Here is a 26,769-nt window from a genome sequence, read left to right as displayed (position 1 = left end):
TATATAATATTAATATGATTCTTTTTTATCTGAAAAGAAGAGTTATTTATTTAATCTTTATTATTATGTATTATTTTCAATTCTCATGTCTTATATATCAAACTTATGTCATAATTTGAAGATTATAAAACTATATTTTGGACAAATAGATTCTGGCATCTGCTTAGTCTTTTTTTATTATATTATATCGATCTAATCAATATGATTTTCTATAAGAAAAAGGTACATTTAATATTCTCTAATTTTTATATACAATATATTTAAAATTCGGATGTTATCTATGTGTTTTAGGTTGATGCTATCTGAAGTTAGGCTTACTCTTTGGTTATAACTTTTAATCTATATGTCATTTTGATACACTTAATTAAGATTTTTTCTTATTGCATTAGGTGTTTACTTTCATTAAAATAAAATTCATATAAGTCGCGTTTGAACACAGGAGGGGTCGTGTTCGAACGCCCTTGCGAAACGCTTGCATCAGGTTCGCAAATACAGAGAACGCATATTGTGTGTTTGAACGCGGTCTGGCGAGTTCGAACACCCGCGTTCGAACGTCTGCATCGCGTTCGCACATACAGAGAACATCTTTTGGTGCGTTTAAACGCGATCGAGCGCATTTGAACACGATCAACGAGAAAGTTCTAGAATTATGGTTTCATATTGTTTTAGGACTTATTGGCTAGTCTCTATATATATGTGGATGGCAGCCCACTTCATTATGCTTTTGGAATATTGATTTCTTGCCTCCTATCTTCTCTCTAGACTTCTCCCTCCTCCCTCTTCACCATCCTTTCACCTCTATCGTTTGCAAGGTTTCTTCTAACTTCTAATCTTCCTCGACTATCGAGCCACCCTTCTTCTTTGGGATCTCGACCACTTCGTTCCCTTCGTCTATATCTCTAAATCACATCCACAATCCACCTTCATCTCCATATCCATCCATAACCCTAACATCCACTCCACCCGTCACCACCACCATCACCTACATTTTTTCGTGTTTTCGTCCCTGCTACAATTCGAATCTGTGAAGGCATAAAAGTTATAGATCAGGAAGTTACAGATCTAACTCAATTAGTTTCATAATTTTCTGACTACAGGAGAATATCTGACGAATATTTTCCCACGGTTGCGCAGACTGATTCCTATAATACATTCAGATCTTGAAGGAATAGTTGCATAGCTTATCAGTTGTATCAGAGCTTAACAATTTGGTATTAGAGCTTAACATATCCTTTAACTTCTGGAAGTCCAAAATTGAAATCCTAGAATTAGGAGAGGTTGGAGTAGGCCAGCTGATTTCATGGCTTCGGTTCTCGCGCGTTGACAAACTAGGCATTCATCGACGTAGCGCCTCACCTCAACCTTCATCCCTTGCCAAGTGTAACTTTGGGACAATAGCTTGTATGTTCTACACACTTCTTCATGCCCAACTGTAGGAATGTCATGGAAGTACTCCAATAATCGCCGTCGTAGCTCGGTATTGGCGTGTATAAGTATGCGACCCGAAAAAATTAGCAACCCATCTCTCTCTTTAATCTCTTCATGCTGCCTTGGATCCACCTTTATTTCTTGTAACTTTGCTGCATATGCAGGGTCAGCAATACTTGCAAGTCTCAACTCCAGGTTGCGTGATAGGGCATTGGCGGATTGTTACGATCTCCCATTAGGCTAAGGTTCGACCTATTTCGTTTTTCAGATCTAGACTAGATCTAATATGGAAATTTGGAAAAGGATCCCAAAAGATACAACCATCGGATCGATGTAAAATTTTGATAAGTTGTCCCACTGCAAAAGACTTTCCAACGAATCTAGTTTGAGGGAAATTAGATGGTGGGATCTCGAGATATCATTCAAGAAGTAGATGAACATCAGGGAGTCCGTCTATGGATCTGTGGATGGAGGCACGAGATCCTAGATGATGGTGGATGGTAGTGGACCAAAGATAATGGGGTGACACCGGTGAGTAAGTGGAGATGGAAGGATTATGGATGATGGAAGGGGTTAGGGCAAGGAAGAAAGGGGAGCAGTGGGCTGCCCCTAAGGGACTAGGGTGAATGGCCAGTCGAGAGAGAAGAAGATGAAGGAGACTAGGGCAAAACTCAATTCATTCAATAATGACTCCTTGGTTGCCATCCACACCTTCAGAGGCTAACCAAACAATTCAAAAATGGCAATTATTAACTCTAGAAACAGTGGATTTTGCGTTCTCTGTATTTGTGAATATGATGCAAGCATTCACAAACATGTTCGAACGCACCCCACCTGCGTTTGAACGCAACATACAATTTTTTTTCCTCAAATAAACACTAAGACGAGAATAAAAAAACCCCTAAAGTGTATCTATGCTCGAAACTACATCGGTGAAGTCCGAATCGTATCAATCCACCACACTTCTGCAACCTTATCCTCAAGGTGACTCGAGTCAAACTTGATATGTTTGGTGGGTCATCCTCAGTCGAGCTTGATACTTGTACTCCTACTGGCCCAAGGTGGGATTCGGGTCCGTCTACATTGAGTCCACTTAGTCTCGGGTGGTTGAACCAATTGATTCAATGTCAATTTAGCTATAAAAATCTCGTGCATCATGATTAGGTCCACCTAGTGACTCGAGTTAGGTTCAACTAGCCAAACTGACTATTGGTTGTGCTCATAATCGTTCTGCCCACTCCATGGATTAGGATCCAAGTCAAATTTGTCCTGGTATAAGCAAATTCGACTTAAGTCAAGTAGAGGGTTTCTAATCATGTCCCTTATTTGACTTAATTGAGTCCCCAAGTCCAGAGATGACTCACACATGACTTGACCCCCTTGGATCTTAGGTTCAACCCAACTCATGTCTAGCAATTCATCTTGGTCAATCCTAACCATGTAGCCATCTTGAAATTCTAACCACTTAGGGTTTTCAAAAAAAATTTGAAATCCCTAATATTTCTCCCATAATTCCCTCTCCATCAGCCGTTGCCATAGGAGTTGCCTTAGCACGTGTAACCATGGCTGAGCAATGACCACCTCTAGTAGTTGCTTTGGCAGGGTTCCCAGCGATGTGGCGGCAGTCGGCGGCGATGGAAGGCCGAAGTTGGCCCAAAAAATAAAATCTTCATCTCCTTCTTTTCTGTCCCATCACAGCCACGACAAGGAGCCTTCAGCCGTCTGGAATATGAAAAAGCTACTGCTAAGGTCCCTCTTGGGGTGGCGCCGGTTGACTGCTGTGGAAGGTTGAGGTTGATAAAAACAAAATCTTCATCTCCTTCTTCTTCATTTAGTCGTAGCCATGGCAAGAAGCTTTTGGCCGTCTGGGTGAGAAAAGCAGCAGCCCACGAGGTCTTTACGGGGCTGTCAACGGCCGATGCTACTGTGGGTGGAAGATTGCGGCCTTCTCCTACGAGTTGTAGCTCGGTGGGGAGCTGCAACATTATCGTCGATGACGACGTTGTCACGGTCGATCGTCGATTGACTTAGGAGAATGGTGGAAGGTCGCTAGAGGCCATACGCAATTTCTCCTTGGTTGCCAACTCGCCAAGGTTGCAAAGGGACGTGGTGTAAGGCGGCCCAAGTGTTGGAACTCGCGATTTTGGATCATCACTCTCACCACTGATGAGGATTCTTATGAGGGATATCCAGCGACCATTAGTGGTCTTCCTCCATTCAATAATGGTTCACATGGTTGTCGACCATTAGCGCCCATATTTCCCATATCATCTCCCTCATCATCTGATTATTGATGGCCATTTGTTCAGAAAGTTATCCGATAAATGGCTCGAATGCTAGGCCCTTTCGTATTCAGATTTGGTCGGGCGGTTCCGCGAGTGGAAGTTCCCGCAGCCGTTTCCCCCTCCTCTATTGGGGAAATCTCGTCTTCCTCATTTCGTCGTGTAGCCATGGTACTGGTTTTCATCATAGGAAGCGCGTGTCCGAGAAACGGTGGCTCTAATACCACTCTTGTTACGATCTCGCCTTAGGCTAAGGTTCGATCTATCTTATTTTTTAGATCTGGACTAGATCTGACACAGAATTTTAGAAAATGATCCCGAAAGATGCCGTCGTCGGATCAAACGATGGGATCTCGAGATATCGTTCATGAAGTATCAAGGAGTCTATCTATGGATCCGTGGATGGAAGCATGAGATCCTAGATGATGGTGGATGGTGGTGGACCGGCAATAATGGGGTGACACCGGTGAGTAAGTGGAGATGGAAGGATTATGGATGATGGAACGGGTTAGGGCAAGGTGATAGATAGATTGGAAGAAGGGGGAGGAGTGGGCCGCCCCTAAGGGACTAGTGTGAGTGGCCGATCGAGGGAGGTTAGAAGCGGCGGCACCGGGGAACAAGAGAATGAGAGAGAAGATGAAGGAGACTAGGGTAAAACTCAATTCATTAAATAATGACTCCTTGGTTGCCATTCACAACTTTAGAGGCTAACCCAAACAATTCAAAAATGACAATTATTAACCCTAGAAATAGTGGATTTTCGTCGATCGCGTTCGCACGTTCGAACGCGCTCGATCGCGTTCGAATGCACATTTTGCATTCTTTGTATTTGTGAACCTGATGTAGGCATTCACAAACGTGTTTGAACGCACCCCACTCGCGTTTGAATGTGACATACATGTTTTTTTCCTGAAATAAACAGTAAAACAAGAATAAAAGACACCCCTAAAGTGTATCCATGCTCGAGACGACATCGATGAAGTCTGAATCGTATCACAGCCCTATTTTATCTCCCCTTCTTGTACACCATTTCGTAGTCATATCCCATGAGTTTTGACACCCATCTTTGCTATGTTAGTGTATGTACTCATTTTTTTCAAGAAGCAGGGTAAACTCTACTTGTCCCTCCGGATAAAAAAGCATCGACCAATAAGGTAAGGTCGCCACTTGGTGATCGCATTCAAAATCACCAATATCTCACACTCGTATGTCGACAAATGCCTCGAACCATTAGATAAGGCTTTGCTAAGATAAGCAATAGGTCGTCCCTCCTGCATTAAGACAGCTCCTATGCCAACCCCTGAAGCATCACACTCCATCACAAACTATTTGGTAAAGTCGAGCAATGCAAGTACGGGATCTACGGTCATGGCAGTCTTAAGGGCTTCAAAGGCTATGATGGCCTTCTCACTCCAAATGAACTTGTCCTTCCTTAACACTGGAGTCAATGGGGCAGCAATCTTCTCATAATCCGTTGCAAACTGCTTGTAGTATCCTGTTAAACCCAAAAATTCTCGTAGTTCCTTGGGGTTCTTCGGCGTTGACAACTCCATCATGCAAGCTATCTTCCCTAGGTCGGTTGCAATGCCTGAGGTTGAGATGATATGCCCAAGGTAGTACACTTGTTGCTCTCCCCATAAACATTTAGATAGCTTGACCTTCAACTCATGTTGCTGTAATAAATTCAAGACCTCCTTCAAGTGATGTAAATGATCCAACCAACTTTTGTGATACGATCTCCCCTATATTAAGGTTTGATCTATCCCATTTTTAGATCTGGACGGGATCTTATATTGAACTTTAGAAGAGGATTCCTGGAAATACAGTCGTCGTATCAACGTAAAATTCTAACAGGCCCTAGAAAAGAACTTTCCAATGAATCTAAATTTACGTAAATCGGACGGCAGGATCTGGAGTTATATTTGGATAAGTGGGAGGACATCAGGGAGTCCGTTCTTTGGATCCGTAGATTGGGGCATGAAACCTTAGGTGGATTATGGAGGTGATAGGATGGCGATAATGGGGTGGCACTGGTAATGAAGGTGGTGGTGGAAGGACTATGGAGGGTGGAAAAGGTTAGGGTGAAGGTAGAGAGATTTGAAGAAGGGGGAGGAGTGGGCCGCCCTAAGGGACTAGGGTAGTGGCCGGTCGAGGGAGGCTAGAGGCGGCGGAGCCGTGGGATGAAGGAACGAGAGAGAAGGAGAAGAAGAAGATTAGGGCAAAAACTCAATTCTTTGATATCGTCTTTTTGGTTGCCATCCACACATTAAGACGCTAACCAAACATTTCAAAAATTACAATTATTAACCCTAGACACAATGGATTTTTGCTAACCGTGTTCAAATGGGGTCCGACGCGTTTGAACGCATTCGAACGCCCCAAATGCATTCTCTGTATTTGTGAACGTCTGCAGACGTTCATAAGCGTGTTCGAACGCAACCTATAAAAATCTTATTTTGATACAATCTCCCCTTGGGCTAACATTTGATCTATCTCGTTTTCAGATCTGGACAAGATTTGGCATGGCACTTTGGAAAAGGGGTCTGGAAGTTCTAGCAGTCAAATCGATGTGAAACTTTGATATGTTGTAGCCCTGGAAAAGAGTTTTCCAACAAATCTAATTTTAGGAAATCGGACTGTGGGATCTGGAGATATTATCAGATAAGTAGATGAACATCAGGGAGTCCGTCAATGGATCCGTGGATGGAGGCACGAGATCCAAGGTGAGGATAGATGGTGGTAGACCGACGATAATGGGGTGGCACTGGTGGGTAAGTGGTGGTGGAAGGGTTATGGATGATGGAAAGGATTAGGGCAAGGGTAGACAGATTTAAAGAAGGGGGAGAAGTAGGCCGCCCCGCCCCTAAGGGACTAGGATGAGTGTTCGGTCGAGGGAGGTTAGAAGCGGCGGAGCCGGGGAATGAGGGAACGAGGGAGAAGAAGATTAGGGAAAAAACTCAATTCATTTAATAATGACTTCTTGGTTGCCATCCACACATTTAGAGGCTAACCAAACAATTCAAAAAATGACAATTATTAACCCTAGAAATAGTGAATTTTCGACGACCACGTTCGAAATATTTTTGATTGTTGGGGGATAGACTTAATGGGACCGTTTGCACTATCGTTTGGTTATCTTTATATTCTTGTAGCAGTGGATTATGTATCGAAATGAGTTGAAGCTATAGCATGTAGAAATAATGATCGTACTACTATTGTCATGTTTTCAAAAGAAAATGTTTTATCACATTTTGGGTCACCACAAGTGATTATTAGTGATCAAGGCTCTCATTTTAATCATCGATTTGAAGGTTTGATGTGTAAATATGGTGTCGTTCATAAAATCTCTATACCTTATCACCCGCAAACAAATGGGCAAGTAGTGCTTGCCAATAGGGAGATCAAACATATCTTGGCAAAAACGGTTAATCCTAACTGCAAGGATTGGTCATTGCACCTTATTGATGCACTTTGGGCGTACCGTACCGCATATAAAACAATTTTGGGTATGTCCCTCTATAGACTTTTTTTTGGTAAACCTTGTCACCTTCAAGTAGAGCTCGAACATAAAGCATATTGGGCTATAAAGAATTTCAAGTTTAACCTGACTGAAGTAGATTATGTACGCAAACTCTAAGTAATTGAGTTGGAGGAGTTGCATATCTCCCATTCGAAGCGGGAACAGAAAGAGACTAAAAGTTCGGATAGTCGGAGAATCCCTATCATCCTTTCCGAATCCCGATACAATGAGCATGGTGGTCCCTATATCTCTGAGGGGTGTACCACTGTTTTTTTTTTCAAGTCAGCTTAAGAGAGAGCTCGGTTCAAAAGAGAAAGTCACTCTCCTTATTCTTTGCTAGTGGAATGGAAGCTTCACTCTTTCCTATCCACTTTGCCGAGGGGAGAGAACTATCTGATAACTCAAGCCCTTTTTCGCTAATCGGGAAAAAGAAAGTGACAAAAAGCGGCCTTGGATGGAATTCAAAAGATGGGCAAACAAACAAAGCACTATCTGCCAAGCTGTTATGGAGATTGAAACCAAAGGAGAGCGTTGGAGCGAAATAAAGATTTGGATGCAAAAAAAAAACAAAAAGCTATGGCATTACTCTAGGCCTTTCTTCAATAGATGGATCATATACAACGTACAGCACAGGAGAACTAAGGGCGGGGGGTTACATAACAGAGATTAGCAAACTCATTCGATTCCAGGTCGGTGGGTCAGGGAGATCTTCTTACCTTTGGAATTGAATTTCTCTCTCATAGGGCTAAAGACTTTAGCTTAGCGGGCCCAAGGACGCTCCGCCTTATTTATAGAAGCAGTCAACTGAGTTCTGAACGAATGGGATCCTTGGTGGGTAATGGCTCAATCTATAGATAGAAAGCCCTATGATGGGAAACTACCACGTTAGGTTTGGAGAGAGATGGGACCTGTTATAGTTTAGGGGGAGCAGATGCTCTTCAAGTGTGGCGTGGAGAAGACCTACCTGCTCTGCTCCCTATTGCATAAACTCGGACCTGCCTCTCCCGCAGTCAAAACTCTCCTCTCCAGTGGGACCCGCCCTCAGGTTGGGCCAGAAGCCTTGTCTCCTTCAACTGATGAAAGTGATTCAGTAAAAATGAAGTCTTCCACTTCTTTCACCCTTTGAAAGTCTAATGATCGGACATGTAAACCCAACCAAGTGTAGATGAAGTGAGCCGTATACACGAAAGTCCTCTTGGCTAGGTCCGTCTCCGTGATTCGTCTTCTTCCACTTTCACACGCATTGATTCACTAATGCTTATGAGAACACTAAAATATCAAAAGATAAGATGAAAGCCTTCCATGACAAGAGAATAGTAAGAAAACAATTTGTATAGGATCAACAAGTTCTTCTATATGATTCTAGACTGCATTTACATCCCGGCAATTTGAGATCTAGATGGAATGGACTCTTCATCATCAAGCGCATATTTGAAAATGGCACAATAGAAGTAGAATATCCTAAAGATGGGCGTGTCTATAAAGTCAACGGTCGAAGATTTAAACCAATCACCGGCACATTAGTACCTGCAGAAGAGTCTATCTTTCTCGCAGATTCAACGTTAGAAATGCTAAATTAATTGTACTAAAGTATAGAGCATAATCGTCTCAAGAAGCGAAAAGTGTTCATGGAATAATATGATTAAAAAAAGAGAAAGTAAAATCTAGGAATGGATTTAATGGTTTACCTAAAAGAAGGTAGAAGTTTCTTATTCATATGACAAACTTTTGAGCACATCGCTTATCCTCTTTACTTTAATTGATGCTGTTCTTAAAAATAAGAAATTATCTTTTTACTAAACACATGAGTATGAGCTTATGATCTTATTATCCTGCATTAAGTCTATATTCCTTAAATCTTTTGTATGTTTTTAAATGTTTATGGGTAGCATTACTGAAAACCATCACGAGACAACACTCGTCTAGGAAGGTAACCTAGGAGTTTAACGGCTTGTTGCATCTACCAAATGCAATCGTGTTCTCTATGAAAGTGGCATAAATATATATTATATATAAATATATCTCGAGGAGTTTTCTACACTTGAAATTGCTAGAGTCTAGCAATAAGCTAGCTGGGGAGTGTGATAAGTGCATAAAAATACCCTTATAATATTAAGAATACTAGCTTAATTGAAACTATAAGTGCCTTTCTAGTTGTTTAAATAGGTTTATCTAAATTCATGTTTCAGTTTATAAAATGATAAATTATTGATTCAAAATTATATTTTAATATTAAAATAAAGTTGAGAGAAATTCTGCCCAAACTACATGTGCTAAAGTTGATTAAACTATCTTCTATACCATCTTGCATCTATAGCTCACCTCATCTTTCTAAAATATCTCCTCGAAATATCTCGAGTCGGTATCACGTACCATATTATCTGTGGGGGATAGAAAAGAAATAAAGAGAGTCATAAACAAAAGGCTCAGTGAATAGACCTTACCCCGAATCAGTGATGCCAAACAGAGAGTAAATCATGTACTAGATAATATGAATCAGAAAGCAGCATGATGCCATGTATAAGCATGTATATATGTATCCTCAATGACATATATATGAATGAAATCAATTCTCATGAATGAGCATATTATATTCTCAGCTAAAAAATATATCACATGATAAAATTACCATATAACATCACCGAATATAACAACATATCATATATAATAATTATGATCCAATGATACTAGTCACATCAATGATGATGCATGATGCATGCCAACCACTAGATAATCATATATGTTAGAGCCAGATATAATCCACATATCTCTCACTATCACAATCATCTGTCTCAACTCTGAATATCATTCATCATGCTGGACTACAGTACCCGGCCCCAAACTCGATACACATCATGTCACAAGCTCAAAGCATACCCTGTCATATGCTAAGAGTATCTCTATAGATAAATCATACCCTGCCATACGCGAAGGGTATCTCTTTAGATAAATCATACCCTACCATACGCTAAGGGTATCTCAGAAGAAAGTAATCATACCCTGCCATACGCTAAGGATATATCAATTATAGTTGTACCCTGTCATACGCTAAGAGTACTACCATCAGCCATTACCATACTCTGTCATATGCTAAGAGTATGTCCAGTACTAGTCCGGACCAGATACCATTGCAGCTATCACATCATATCACATTACATACACATGCACATGTACTTTTATGACTTCCTATATATGATAAATCATATGCATATATCCAGTACTGCAACAAATCATGCAACTCAGGAATTTAGGTGATAAAGAAGCTAAGAGAAAAATGATGCAATGCCGACTCTAACTATGTATCTAACACATGTATACTTTTGCTAATCTATCACATGCATACTCATGATAGAGATCATCCCGACATAAAATCATAATAGTATAATCATCTCTATATATCACCAATGTACTCATATCTCAGATCAACATAATCAAATGCATGATAAAATATGCTTGACTGAAATCATCTATATATAAGGTCATATAATCATGCTAGAGGCCAAAACATGCGTGCACATAAAATATAATATATCATAATTTCAGAAAGATGTCTAGGTAACAAGAAGTTAGTCATTCATCTAATTAAAATCTGTTCAAGTAAAATATGATGATTTATTAGATTTTAGAATTTCTACTTATCTTTATAACTGGCTAGATTTTTTAATTATAAATAAAAATAAAAATATAGATAAAAACCTAATTATAATTAAATTATATCTTGATTAATTAGGTACTACGTAGTCATTACTTTATAAAATAATAAAGAAATACATAAGCCGATTATTTTATTTGTTACAAAATAATAATGTATAATAAATTATTAGAATTATTTAAAATGTATCTCATAAAAATATTAGTATATAAATTTGATAATTATAATTTACAAATCTATATATTAATCTAATAGAGATATAAATAAATAAATATGAGTATTCCTTATATTTATATGTAATTAATCATTGATTATACAAATTATAATTAATACTAATCATATTGAAGAATATATATTATTATTAAAATAATTAATGTCTAAATAATCTATTTACATTAATTAAGAAGGAAAAACCTAAATAAATAACATCAATAAAAGAAATAAATAAATAATTAATTAAAACACTGCCATCAATGCTGGGCTCGGCCCAGCATTGCCTGCTACAGTGCTAGGCCGAGCCTAGCACTATGCAGAAAAAAGGAGCAGAAGTTGAGAAAGAAGAATAAAAAGAAAGAAAGGAGAAGAAGAAGAAGAAGGTGAAGAAGAAGAAGAAGAAGAAGAAGAAAGGAGGAGAAGGAGAAGAAGAAGAGAGGAGGGAGCTGAGGGAAAAGAAAGGAGAAAGGAAGAAGAAATAAGAAATAAGAAGAAAGAAGAAAGAATAAGAAGAAGAAGAAGAAGAAGAAGAAGAAGAAGAAGAAGAAGAAGAAGAAGAAGAAGAAGAAGAGAAGAGGAAGAGAAGAAAGAGAGAAGGTGAGGGAGGGGGTTGCAGACCTGGGCCGGCGGGGAGGTCACCGACCGTTGCTGGCTAGCCAGCGGCCGGCCTCTCGCTGGTGGCTCGGCTCCGACTAGTCCGAGCTCGGGCAAGAAAGATAGAGAGAGAGAGAGAGAGAGAGAGGAAGAAAAGGAAAGAGAAGGGGAATGAGGGATCTCACCAGCGGCGGCGGCTTCGGGGGAGGTGGCGACAGGCCGACGTCGGCAACGAGGAGAGGAAAGAGTGCGAGAGAGAGTAGAGAGAGAGTAGAGTGAGAGAGTTGGGTTGTTACATGAAACCTCTAAATTGAGTTATAAAGATTGAATTTAAAAACTGATAAAATCTAAATATTATGAGAGAGCCCCAATGCCTAGTCACTCTCTTCCCAATTTATCTTACTTGCTTATTATTTTTATTTAACTTTTTATAAACAGTAGTAATTTACGTGGTATCTCCTTGTATCCTTTCAGTGTACTTTTTACAACTATCTCCCTATGGATTCGACAACCCTATTCTATTTTACAAATGACCGTTGTTCTTATAAGGTATTTTTGAGCGTGAGTCAGGAGCTGAAGATTGCCATGGTGATAGTATTGGTGTTGGCGCTACCTGATTTCACAAAGTCATTTGTGATTGAGTGCGATGCATCCGGGTCGAGTATAGGGGCTGTTCTTATGCAGTCCGGGAGACCTATTGCTTATCTTAGCAAGGCCTTATGAGGGAGGTCATAGTAGCTTTCTACATACGAGCGAGAGAAGCTCGCTATCCTGCACGCGGTGATCAAGTGGAGACCATACTTGATCGGATGACGATTTGTGATCCGAACGGACTAGCGGAGTTTGCAATTCTTCAGGGGGCAGCGGGTTCACAGTCCGGCACCATAGAGGTGGGTCACCAAGCTGCTAGGATACAACTACGACTTGTAGTACAAAAAGGGGACAAAAAATAAGGTGGTGGACGCACTCTCACGGTAGCCTGTGCTCGCCGAGCTTGCAGCCTATTCTGCACTAGTATTTCTCTTTCTTGCTGATTTGAGGACTACAGGCGCCACGGATCCAAAGGTGTTTAGGTTGATACTTAAGATAGAGAGTGACCCCATGAGTCACCCTGAGCTTGATACGATTCGGACTTCACCGATGTCGTCTTAAGCATAGTCACTTTAGGAGTGTCTTTGTTTCATATTTTAGTATTTAATTTCCACGAAAATTATTTTTTTGTATGTCGCATTCGAACGCGGGTGGAGTGAGTTTGAACGCGGTTGTGAACGGAGTTGTGAACGTGGATGAAGAGTGTGCATTGTGCGTTCGAACGCACTGTGAACGCCTGCATCGCGTTCAAAAATTCAAAGAAGTGGGAAACAGGCACGTTCGAACGCCTGCATCGCATTCGCAAATCCAGAGAGGAGTGAACTCGGTGCGTTCGAACGCAGTTGGGCGCGTTCGAACGTGGTCGACGAAAATTGTATTGTTAGGGTTAATTTTGAGTTGTTGGTTAGCCTCTAAAAGGATGTGGATGGCAACCAAAATCATCATTGATTATTGAGAATTGAGTTTTGCCTTGCCTCCTTCATCTTCTTCGTTCCCATTCTCTCATCCCCGGCGACGCCGCTTCTAACCTCCCTCGACCGGCCAATCACCCTAGTCCCTTAGGGGTGGCCCTCTCCTCCCCCTTCTTCCAATCTATCCAACACTTGTCCTAATCCTTCCATCAACCATATCCCTTCCCCCATTAACGTCGATCCACCTTCAACCACCATCACCTAGGATCACGTGCCTCCATCCACGGATCCAAAACAGACCACCCTGACCTTTGTTCATTAATCGGATGATATCTCGAGATCCCCACATCTGATTTGCTTGAAACTAGATTTTTTGGATAGATATTTTCTGGGCTACAACATATCAAAATTTCAGGTCTATCAAATGGCAGAATATTTCAGGATCTTATTTTAAAATTCCATGCCAAATCTAGTTCAAATCAGGAAATTAAAAGAGATCGAGCATTAGCCTAAGGGGAGATCGTATCAGAGCTTGAGAGCAGAGGAGGACTACTGTTGGATCGTGGGCGCATCCAAGTACCCAGGGATGATGCTTTGCGAAGGCAACTCATGGATTTCTTCCATTCCACACCAGAGGTGGGACACGAGGGCCTCTTGAGGACCTACAAGAGGCTCTCCTAGAGTTGTATATGGATTGGAATGAAGAAGGAGCTGAAGAGATTCGTGCAGGATTGTGATATTTGTCAACATCAAAGACTGATTCCTTGAGGTCGATTGGACTACTACAGCCTTTGCCCGTTCTAAAGCGCATTTGGGAGCATATCTCTATGGACTTCATTGAGGGGCTATCGCTAGTGAGAGGGTATTCTGTCATCTTTGCGGTGATAGACAGGCTGAGCAAATATGGTCACTTCTCAACCATAGCGCACCCATATTCGACAAAGGCAGTTGTTGAGGTGTTCGTGCGCGACATGGCCAAGCTTCATGGCATGCCGCGCTCAATCGTGTCTGACCGTGATAGAGTCTTCATCAGCAATGTCTAGACGGAGTACTTCACACTTTAGGGGACCTGGTTAAATCTTAGTTCAGCTTACCACCGTCAAACAAGATAGCCGACTGAGGTGGTTAACCGGGGCATTGAGCAATATTTGCGATGCTTCGTCAGAGAGCATACGAGGAGATGGCGTGATTACCTTCCTTGGTCAGAGTGGTCCTACAACACTGTGTCTCACACCAGCATAGGGATGACACCCTTTGAAGCAGTGTTTGACAGACTCCCACCTTCCCTATGGACATATGACCTAGAGGCGACAGTAGTGCGAACGGAGGCAGATCTAGAGTTGATTGATCGAGACGTCACCTTACGGAGGCTTAGGACTCACATGGCATCAACACAAAACCAAATAAAGCAAATTTACAACCGCCAACATCGCGAGTTGGAGTTCGCGGTTGGAGATCTTGTGTTTGTGCGCGTTTTGCCTTATCGGCAAGTGATATTGAGACCGGTGCACAATCAAAAATTAGTGCATCGCTACTTTGGGCCCTTTTGTGTATTGGAGCAAGTTGGCCCCGTCGCATATAGATTGAAGCTTCTAGAGGGATCACGGATACACCCATTTTCCACGTGTCCTTGTTGCGGGCTTGAGTAGGCGTCAACCAAATGGTGGGGTTGGATATACTAGAGCCGATTGAAGAGATGAGAGTTCTAGAGCTAGTTCGTGTGCTTGCTAGGCGTAGGAGACGGGGAGCAGGATGACTAGAGACAGAGATTCTAGTAGAGTGGCTCGGCAGGCTGTCCGGCAAGTCTACATGGGAGCTTGAGTTGGACATCATTGATTGTTTCTCTCATTTCACACCTTGAGGACAAGGTGGCGGAAGCATGGTGGATCGATATGATTGGGATTGGACTTAGTTATCTCGAGTAGAGTTTTTTTTATTTTCTTTCTTGAATAAATTTTTTTCTAATTGTTGGGTTCGAACGCAGGGAAGTCGCATTCGAACGTCCGCATACGTTCTCAAATACAGAGAACATATTTAGCACATTCGATGTCTCATTCGAACGCTCCCGTTCGAACGTCTACATACATTCACAAATACAAAGAATGTAATTAGCGCATTGAACGCGCTCGACCGTGTTCGAATGCGTTCGACAAATCTGCACTATTTCTAGGGCTATGTTTTGACTATTTTGCTTATTAGGTTGGCCTCTAAATATGTGGAAGGCAACCTTATGATGATTATTGAATGAATTGAGTTTCTTCCCCAAATCTTCTCCTTTCCTTCTCTCTCATTCTCTCCTACCACGGCTATGCCGCCTCTAATCTCCTTGGTAAGTTACGGAATGATCCCTTTAAGATTTGGATTGATTGTAGGAAGTAGTCCGCATAATTGAGGGAAAATATTCACCAAATGTTCTCCCGTAGTCAGAAAATTATGAAACCAAGGTTCTCGATCCGTAACTTTCGGATCTACATTTTCGTATTTACGCACTTCACAGATTTGAACTACAATTGGGTCGAAAATACGCTATAGTGGGGGTGATGGTGGTGGTGACGGGTGGAGTGGATGATAATGTTATGAATGATAATGGAGATGAGGGTGGATGGTTGATGTAGTTTAAGGGATAAAGACAATGGGGGAGAAGTGGCCGAGATCCCAAGGAGGACGGAGAACTCGACAGACAAGGGAGATTAGAAGATAGATGAGACCTTGCCAACGGTAGATGTGGCTGGTTGGTGAAGAGGGAGGAGGAAGATTAGGGTAGAAAGACTAGAGAGGATAGAGGAGGGTAGAAACCAATATTCAATCATCATCATGATTTTGGCTGCCATCCACACCTTTATAGAGGCTAGCCAACAAGTCAAAATAACAATTATTTACCCTAATTCTAGTAGACTCTCACCGATCGTGTTCGAACGGGGTCGACCACTTTCGAACGCACAAAAGACGTTCTCTGTCGATGTGAATTGATCCGGGCCCTCGAACGCGCCCAACTGCATTCGAACGTACATTTCACGTTCTCTATTTTTGTGAACTAATACAAGCGTTCGCAAAGGCGTTTGAATGCGCCCCCCTTTCGTGTTCGAACGCGACCTACAGAATGTTTATTTTTTTGATATTAAATAACTAATGCAATAAGAAAAGACTCTAGCAAGGTGTATCAGCCCACCACGCTTCCCCTACCACCTCAAGGTGTAAAGTCGGGAAAATGCTGCAAAATATCTATCTCCAGCTCCCATGTCGCCTCGTCGGATGGTTTGCCAAGCCACTCGACTAGGACCTCCATCTCCAATTTGGTACCATGTCGTCATCGGCGCCTAGCAAGTACACGAACTGGCTCCACAATCTCTATCTCCTCCAAAGGCTCCGGTAGAACTGATCCAATGACTTAATGATCTCCAATCCACTCCCTCAGCAATAAAACATGGAAGACCGGATATACTCTCGACCCCTCAAGCAACTCCAAGTGATATGCAACTGGACCGATACGCTCTAACACCCGAAATAGACCGAAGTAGCGATGTGCTAACTTCTGGTTTTGTATCGGACACAAGGTTACCTATCGGTATGGTTGCACCCTCACGAACATCCAATTACTGATGTCAACCTCCTGCTCCCGATGGTTGTGATCATAAACTTGCTTCATGCAGTTTTGAGCAAGTTTAAGATGGGCATGCAACTTCCTCAATATGGTGTCTCTATGTATCAATGCTAAATCCACCTCCGTTCGATATGTAGATGCCACTGGGTTATAAGCGCATAATGTTGAAGCCGTACGCTTATACACCACCTCGAACGAAGTCATGCCAATACTGCTGTAGTGGTGGTGTTATAAGACCACTCCGCCCACGGTAAGAATTCTAACCATCGTCTCGACATCTCTCCCACAAAACACCGCAAATACTGCTCAATGCCTTGATTGACCACCTCAGTTTAGCCATCCGTCTATGGATGGTAGGCCGAACAGAAGTTCAATCGAGTCCCCTGCAATATGAAAAACTCCATCCAAAAGTCTCTCACAAATACACGATCATAATACGAGACAATCGTGCATGGCTTGCCATGCAACCAAGCAACATCTCTTACAAAAATTTTAGCCACTAACTTGGCTGAAAATGGATGTGACAATGCAGAAAAGCGCACATACTTGCTCAATATATCAAACACCATAAAAATAATGGAATAACCACATACCATCAGAAGACCTTCTATGAAATCCATAGAAATATCTTCCCAAACACGATCTAGTATCGGTAGAGGCTGAAGTAATCTGACCAGTTTTAATGTGGTTGCTTTCCCCCTTGGATAGACTTCGTAAGCTCGAACAAAACTCCTCACATCTTGCCTCAGTCCTGGTCATGTGCAACTCTGTGATATCCTCCTATAAGTCCTTAAGACACCCTCATGACTAGCCTCTAGAGTTTGGTAGAAGTGTTTTAACAATTTCTGCCGCAATTCGTCATTTGTGGGCACCCGAATGCACCCACGGTCCAGCAGCAAACCGCCTTGGTTCTCCAACTACGGATGGCGCTCCAGATCATCCAATACCTTATGTAACAACCTCATATCATCCGGGTCAGATGTACATGCATACCTTAGCTCATCAAAGAAAGGAAAAATGGGAGAAGAAAAGGTGCGAGTGTGAATGTACCGGAGTGTGAATGTGCTGTCCCATAAAGTATGGAATGATAAATTGCCTACCGATCAAATAAGGCCACCACTTTATCACCACATGTAGGATTTCCAACATCTTTCTTTCATAGGTTGATAATTGCTGGGATTTCTATGATAAAGCCTTGCTGAGAAAGGCTATGGGACGTCCTCCTTGCATTAGTACAGCTCCCATGCCAACTCCAGAGGCATCGCATTCCACAACGAACTCGTTGTTATTACAGTTTTCAAATTTTCAAAGGCTACATTGGCTTCCTCTGTCCATCTAAAAGGATCCTTCCTCAGCAAAGAAGTGAGAGGAGCAACAATCTTGCCATACCCAGCGATGAAGCGACGCTAATACCCAATCAACCCCAAGAAGTTGCGTAATCCTGTGGTGGAAGTAGGGATTAGCCAAGCTGTCATACACGCCACCTTTTGAGGATCCGCCGCCACTCTTTCCACTGTTATGATGTGACCTAAATATTCTACTTGTGGTACTCCCCATAGGCAATTGGCCTTCTTAATCTTCAGCTGGTTTTGCTTCAACAAATTCAACACATCCTCTAAATGCCACTACTGCTCCATTTCAGTCCTACTGTACACCAAAATGTTGTCAAAGAATACCAAGACATACCGTCGCAGTAGAGGCTAAAAAATATCATTCATGAGGCCGTGAAAAGTTGCTGGAGCATTGGTGATCTCGTACTACCCGTCCGGAGTCCAAAATGTAGTTTTGTGCACATATGCTAGGTGAACTCTAATTTGATGATACCCGGCCCTCAAGTCAAGTTTGCTGAATATGGTCGCCCCTACAAGCTCGTCCAGCAGCTCCTCTATGATCAGAATGGGGTACCAGTCCTTGATGATGATAGTGTTTAGTGCCCGGTAGTCGACACAAAATGATACGATTCGGACTTCACCGACGTCGTCTCGAGCTTGGATTTACCTTAGGATAAGATTGAGTTTTAGGATAAGATTGAGTTTTAGGATAAGATTGTGTTTTAGGATAAGATTGTGTTTTAGGATAAGATTGAGTTGTTGGTTAGCCTATAAAAGTATGTGTAGGGCAACCAAAATTAGGAATTGATTATTGAGAATTGAGTTTGCCTTGCCTCCTTCGTCTTCTTCGCTCCCGTTCCCTCAATCTCCCCGGCGACGCCGCTTCTAATCTCCCTCGACAGGCCAATCACCCTAGTCCCTTAGGAGTGGCCCTCTTCTCCCCCTTCTTCCAATTTATCCATCGCTATCCCTAACTTTTCCATCATCCATAACCCTTCCACCATCACTTTTACACCGGTGTCACCCCATCAACACCGGCCCTCCACAATCCACCATTACCCAGGATTTCGTGCCTTCATCCACGGAATCCAAAAACAGAGTATCCTGACGTTCGTCTACTAAACGAACGATATCTCGAGATCCCCAACTCCGATTCGCCTGAAACTAGATCCGTTGGAAAGCTCTTTTCCGGGCCTACAACATATCAAAATTTCACAGTGATCCAACGGCGGGATATTTCGGGATCTTATCTTAAAGTTCTGTGCAAGATCGTAACAATCTGGTATCAGAGCCATAGCACCAAAAGAGGGTTCGTATCAAGCTGGTATCAGAGCCTATAGCCGAGGAAGGATCGTATCACAAAAATGCCACGACCCATCCTTCTTCTGTATTAATAACACGGGCGATGACTAAGAGCTATGACTTGGTTATATGAGACCTTGCTCTAGCATCTCGGCCACCATCTTGGAGATAACTTCCTTCTGCACATGTTGATACTGATACGGTCTCACGTTCGCCGGTGTAGCCTTGGGCACAATCTCTATGTGATGGTCCGTCGTTCTTCTTGGTGGCAATTCCTTCAGCTCCTCAAATAGTTCAAAAAATTTATCTAATAAATTAGACAAATCAATTGTAGTACCTGGACTCATTTGAGGCTCATCTCCTACTAGTCCTAAATGAAGAAGATAGGCTCAATCACTCGCACAAGGTGGCCCCACCATTGGCTACATCACTGGAATCGGCGAGGATCGAAGCCATCAAGCCGCACCTCTTTGTTTCCTTATTTAAATTTCATCCACATGCTCTAGAAATCAAATATGATGGGTCCCAAGCTTTGCAACCAGTGAGTCCAAGGACAATGTCCGCTCCTCGCAGTGCCAATGGATAAAAGTCTTTAATGATGTCATGTCCTTGCACCCGTATACCAACCTGGCGACACAAGCTCTCCGCTCGAAGCTTCGTGCCGTCTCCAATAGCAACCTCAAACCCCACGGTCGGTTCAGCGTCCAAACCCAACTTCCTTACCAACCTCTCTTCTAGAAAGTTATGTGTACTCCTTGAATCAATAAGGATGTGCACGCAATGCTTTCTAACGAGTCCGTCCACCCGAAATGTCCTCGGCGCGGAAGTACTCGAATATGCAAGCATATATATCTCAGCTTGGATATCTTCCTCCGCGCCTTCCTCCATGTCCTCCTCATGGACCTGCTATGGATACTCTCTATCACCAACAACCACATCGTCCCCCTTGAGATCGCCAATGAGCATCACACACCCGGTCGGTTTGGAACACAGATGGCCAGGGGTGAAACGTTCATCGCATCGAAAGCAAAGGCCCTTCGCTCTTCGCTCCTCAATCTGGGCAGGTGTGAGAGTTCGAACGGGGGGGTCTTGTGGCTCCTCTAACATCGGAAGAGGTCTCAAGGTGGTTGTGCTCCAATATTAGCAACCATTGCCTTTGAACTTGCAAAATTTCCAACCGGCGTTCTCGGCACAAATCGTCCATCTCGGTTGCCCCAACTTACTTTCTCTACCATCTTTAGAGCTTTGTGCTTTTGCTCCATCCTCTCGGCTTTCTCAAAAGCCTCCTCAAGAGTGGTAGAACATAGAGCACAAACATTCGCTTGGATCTCCTCTCGCAATCCTGAAATAAAGGTGCTCATATTGGTTCGGGCCAAGGTGACTCACAATGACTACTAACTCTTTCAAATTCTGCTTCGTACTCCAATACGGCTATGCTCTAAACAATCTTGCTTAATGTGGCAGCAAAACCTTCATACGCCGCTGTCTCAAATCTACGTGTAATCCCCCTACAAAAGTATGCCCAACCGGTAAATCTTCCACCTCGAATAGCCGATCGATACCAATGCAATGTCGTACCTTGGAGGTGAAAGCTTGCCATCAGTACCTTTGTGTCCTCTACTGTTCCTTGAAACACCCAATCCGTCGGATCACTGCCTTGGAATTTTGAAAATTCTAAGCATGCGGTTCTCCCCCGGATAGCATTGTTGAGCTTGTAAAAAGACATTTCATCTAAACCGATGATACTAGCAATGCAACTAGTGGGAAGATCCTTGGTTCAGGTCTGAACCGCTGAGCTTGTTGCTCTCCTTCTCTAAATCCTCGAGCACGCCCATCATCATCTCCAAAGGGATCAACCTCATCCTCTATGTGCTAATCTTCTTCATCGACGAAGTGCACCGGTGCCGCACGCCTCTTGGGTTCCACCACCGCCGGCCTCGGGTTTGGTATCAAAGGCTAGGGATGATGTGTAGGAATAGGTAAAAGAGGATCATTGACATTAACATATCATACCTAGACCTGTGGGGTATCGGTTCAGTGTGGTCCCACAATTGGTCCGTCTAAAGGCATTGATCTTCGTCGGGGAGATGACGAAGTCGATCGGTTCATAACATATTCCTTCAAGACATTATAATCATTCTACATTGCGTCCACCTAATGTAGCAATATTTGGAATATGCCCCTAAGTTCATCCGCCAAGCCCATGTTCACATCCATGGACGTTGGTTGACTCGGTCCTACCATGGCCACCCTAAGGGAATCAACCTCTTGGTTAGGGTGATACATATAGTTAGGATCTTTTCTTATTGCATTAGGTGTTAATTTTTATTAAAATAAAAATTTCTATAGGTCGCGTTCGAACGTAGGTGGAGTCGCGTTCGAACGCCCTTGTGAACGCCTTGTGAATGCCCGCGTTTGAACACCTTGTGAACGCCTTGTGAACGCCCGCGTTCGAACGCCTTGTGAACGCCCATGTTCGAACACCTGTGTCGCGTTCGCAAATCTAGAGAAGGAGCTTTTTTGAGTGCGTTCAAACGGATTGGGCACATTCGAATGTGATCGACGGGAATCCTCTAGAATTAGGGTTTCATATTATTTTAAGACTTGTTGGCTAGCCTCTATAAATATATGGATGGCAACCAACTTCATTATGCTATTGGATTTTTGATTTTTTGCCTTCTATCTTCTTTCTAGACTCGTCCCTCCTCCCTCTTCACCATCCTTCCACATCTACCGTTGGCAAGGTTTCTCCTCGCTTTTAATCTCCATCGACTATCGAGCCACCCCTCTTCTTTGGGATCTCGACCACTTCGTTCCCTTCGTCTACTTCCCTTAATCACTTCCACAATCCACCCTCATCTCCATACCCATTCATAACCCTAACATCCACTTCACCCGTCACCACCGCTATCACCCACGTTATTTCATGTTTTCGTCCCTGCTACAGTTCGAATATGCGAAGGGTTAAATACGAAAGTTGTAGATCAAGGATTTACGGATCCAACCCAATTGGTTTTGTAATTTTATGACTACTGGAGAATATCTGACGAATATTTTCCCATGGTGACGCAGACTGCTTCCTATAATAAATTTAGATCTTAAGGAATTGTTCTGTAGCCGATCTTTTGGTTCCAGATCTTATTAATTTGGTATTTGAGCCTATCATTTGGTATCAGAGGTTATCATAGAGTTTTGGTGGATTGAGTCTTCCCTTGTTAGTGTGCTCTCCAATGATCTCCTTGTTGATGCCATCTTCCTTGTCTCCACTATTAATGGAGGTTTGAGGTTCACCTGGCTCTGATACCAAATGTTAGTTCTAGAACGATCCCTTCAAGATCTGGATTGATTGTAGGAAGCTGTCCGTGCAATTGAAAGAAAATATTCACCAAATATTCTTCCGTAGTCAGAAAATTATGAAAGTAAGGTTGATCGATTCGTAACTTTCGTATTTACGCCCTTCACAAATTCGAATTATAACTAGGATGAAAATACGCTATAGTGGGGGTGATGGTGGTGGTGACGGGTGGAATAGATGATAGGATTATGGATGATAATAGAGATGAGGGTGGATGGTTGATGTAGTTTAATGGACAAAGACGAACAGAGAGAAGTGGCCGAGATCCCAAGGAGAAGGGAGGACTCGATAAACGAGAGAGATTAGAAGATAGATGAGACCTTGCTAATAGTAGAAGTGGCTAGTTGGTGATGAGGGAGGAGGAAGATTAGGATAGAAAGACTAGAGAGGATAAAGAAGTGGAACGCCCCCACCGGGCATGGCACGTGCACACCCACGCGCCCACACGGCATGCGTGGCGCACACGACAGGTCGGGCGGGGCCCGTCACGCACAGATACTCATTAGTCGCTCAGATAAATTCTCAATATACCAATATCACAATTTATTTCTATCAATATCAACAAGTATCAAAACTTAATAATCTTAACATCACAACCTAGATTCCCATCTCAACCAATTAATATCAAACTCATCGAGATTGACTACTAGGGTAGCCCTAAGATAAACCGACAACTACTATACTTGATGGTTTGCCAGATCATCCTTAAACCTAAGCTCTGATACCACCTAAACTGTAACACTCCCGCCCGTCACGGCACGTGCACGCCCACACGCCCACAAGGCACACGCGACAGGTCGGGCGGGGCCCGTCACGCACAGATACTCTCCTGTGCACATATAATCATGACATCATCAACTAAAACCTGTTAACCTATCCATGATCACATAATCCATCACTAAATACATTATACTATCAACCAAATAAACTTGTTAACATATGAATATCCAAGTCCATAATAATATACAGTAGACCACTACATAATCTAATAGGGCCCACACAGGCCACAACAAACCATCAAGATACAACTAAACAACTAATACACGAGTGTTATAAAATTTGACATATACTATACAAATCATCATCTGATATAATAAGGTACAACTATAACAAACAACGATACAACTCAATGTCTGGTTAAATTATCTTCTATACCGTCTCGCATCAATAGCTCACCTCATCATCACTCTAAAATATCTTCTCAAGATATCTCAGGTCGCTATCACGTACCACAAATCTGAGGGGTTAGAAAAGAAATAAAGAGAGTTATGAGCAAAAGGCTCAGTGAATAGATCTTATCCCGAATCAGTGATGCCAAATAGAGAGTAAATCATGTACTGGATAATATGAATCAGAAAGAGTATCATATCATGAATGAGTATATGAATGTATCCTCAATAATATATAAATGAAAAGTAGATAACATGTCATAACTGATACAAGTATATAATCCTCGACCATGAGTAAACAAATCTCTGTATCATACTATCATCATAACTCTCCCTCAAATATGACACATGATGCATGCCGACCATGATCACGTTATGATATCAAATGCAATCATATATGATGTATATTGACCACTCAATAATCAGGTATGTCAGATAATAATGAAATTATATGTATTTCTCAACATCACGATCATCATCGACATCTCGGTATAATATCATCATACTAGACCACTGTGCACAGTCAATACCCGGTACCTGGTCTCAATATCATGTCCAAAGGCTCGGAGCATACTCCGCCACCCGTAAGAGTATCTCTAATATAACCATATCTTGCCACCCGCTAGGGTATCAACATCCATCCAGACCGGGCACCTACATAATTGATAGAAACCTCGTGAGGATAACTTACCACATATGTCCTAGCGAACGGCATGTGTCCGAATGTCTACTACGCACACAGACTAACGACCTCAGACATAAGGCCAACAGGATCGCGACTATGTCGAGCGATCAATCATCTCCAGGCACGCCTTGACCCTCGTGCCCACTCGAGTATCCTCACGCTTTCTATCAACTATCCTATCAATCATATTTCATGCTTTCCTTCTAAATGACAGAGCAAATGCATATATCCAGTACGATAACAAGTAAATGCATAACAGGAATTTAGGTGGAATAGGAATCAAGAGAAAATGATGCAATGTAGTCTCCAACTATATCGTCAACACATGCATACTCATGCTACAGATTAACTCGGTAAACAATCATAACAGTAGAATCATCTCTAATCATCTCTATATATATCACCAATGTACTCATATCCTAGATCAGCATAATCGAATGCATGATAAAATATGCTTGACTATAATCATTTTGTAGACAAAAATCATATAATCATGCTGGAGGCCAAAACATGCATGTACATAAATATATAATATAACCTAATTTGAGAAAAGCATCTAAGGGATAAGATCAGAAGATACAAACCACGTATCCCTTACATCCGCCCATCAACCGTGTGACACTTCTCGTTAGCAAGGTTCACGGGGTCTCAAATAAGGGGTTCGAGATCTGAAAATGTTTAAGTAACATAAAGTTAGTTGTTTATCCTATTATAATATGATGATTTATTAGATTTTAGAATTTCTACTTAATTTTATAATTGGCTAGATTTTTATTATAAATAAAATATAAATATAGATAAAAAAACCTAATTATAATTAAATTATATCTTGATTAATTTGGGACTATGTAGTCATTATCTTATTTGTTACAAAATAATAATGTATAATAAATTAATAAAATTACTTAAAATGTATATCATAAGAATATTAGAATATAAATCTAATAATTATAATTTACAAATCTATCTATTAGTCTAATATACATATAAGTAAATAAAAAAAAATATAAGTATTACCTATATTTATGTGTAATAGTTTATAACTTAATTAATCATCAATAAACTTTAATTAATAATAATCATAATAATGAATATGTATTATTATTAAAATAAATAATGTCTAAATCTATTTGTATTAATTAAGACAGAAATACCTAAATAAATAAATAATAAAATTAAAAGGATAAAGGATCTCTGCTACAGTGCTGAGCTCGGGCCCAGCATTGGCCTGCTATAGTGCTGGACTCGAGCCCAGCACTGTGCATAAAATAAGAAGAGGAGAAACAATTGAGGAAGAAGAAGAAGAAAGGAAGAAGAAAGAAGGAAGAAGAAGAAGAAGAAAAGAGAAAAGAAGAAGAGAAGAAAGAGAGGAGGGGAGGGAACTACGGAACCGGGTCGGTGGGGAGGGCAGCGGCAGCTGGTGGCCAGCCAGTTGCCGGCCTCTCGCCGGCGGCTCGGCTCCGACGAGCCCGAGCCCAAAGTAAGAAAAAGAGAAAGATAGAGAGAGAGAGAGGGATAGTGAGAGGGAGAGAGACGAAGAGAGAAGAAGAGAGAGAGAGAGGGAGAAAGAGCTCACCCGACCGCATTTGAATGCACATTTCGCGTTCTTTATTTTTGCGAACTGATGCAGGCGTTCGCAAAGGTATTTGAACGTGCCCCCTTCCGTGTTCGAATGCGACATACAGAAAATTTATTTTTCTAACATTAAATAACTAATGCAACAAGAAAAGACTCTAGCAAGGTATATCACTCCTCAATTGGCTTATCCCCCTAGACCCTTTGGGAAAGTCGTCTTCTTCTTCTTCTTCTACTCTCCTTTACACCCAAATATTTTCCATTGGAACCAAGTTCACATCAAGTTACTTGGTTGTCATATCTAGTAAGTTGTAGTTACTTGTTTTACCTATCCTTTATTTATATAAGGTTTTTATCTACAAATGTAATTGATTATATGTTGTATTTTTCTACATATTAAACAAGTGTCTAAATGAAGTGGACTAATGTCATAGATCTTAAGTTTTAACTTTTTTTATTATGTATTGTACTATATATGTCTTCTTTCTTAAGACAATTTATTATATTTCTATTTAAATTGAAAATTGTTATTATGAAATATTGTCCGGTTAATGTGATAC

The 26,769-nt window shown here is 41.7% G+C and overlaps 1 protein-coding gene across 1 annotated transcript; it reads right to left on the bottom strand.

Annotated features, from left to right (window-relative positions):
* Nucleotides 1–5,035: 5,035 nt before the first annotated feature.
* LOC140788487 (uncharacterized mitochondrial protein AtMg00860-like) lies at nt 5,036–20,786 on the bottom strand. The gene is made up of 2 exons (XM_073137748.1): nt 20,649–20,786; nt 5,036–5,383 (listed from the first exon to the last, which is right to left on the bottom strand). Exons 1-2 carry the CDS (start codon nt 20,784–20,786, stop codon nt 5,036–5,038), a joined length of 486 nt encoding a protein of 161 aa, XP_072993849.1.
* Between the last annotated feature and the right edge of the window lie 5,983 nt (nt 20,787–26,769).

Source organism: Typha latifolia, chromosome 5, assembly GCF_019914945.1.
Source record: "Typha latifolia isolate L0001 chromosome 5, TyphaL0001v2, whole genome shotgun sequence".
NCBI lineage: Eukaryota > Viridiplantae > Streptophyta > Magnoliopsida > Poales > Typhaceae > Typha > Typha latifolia.
The sequence above is the reverse complement of the archived record's forward strand: the minus strand, read 5'-3'. Positions and strand labels throughout refer to the sequence as shown.

Coding starts and splice junctions, on each gene's coding strand:
- LOC140788487 (XM_073137748.1), bottom strand. CDS start 20,786: ATGAGCACCTTTATTTCAGGATTGCGAGAGGAGATCCAAGCGAATGTT. Junction 5,384..20,648: donor CTCTAAAGATGGTAGAGAAA/GTAAGTTGGGGC, acceptor AATTTATTACAG/CAACATGAGTTGAAGGTCAA.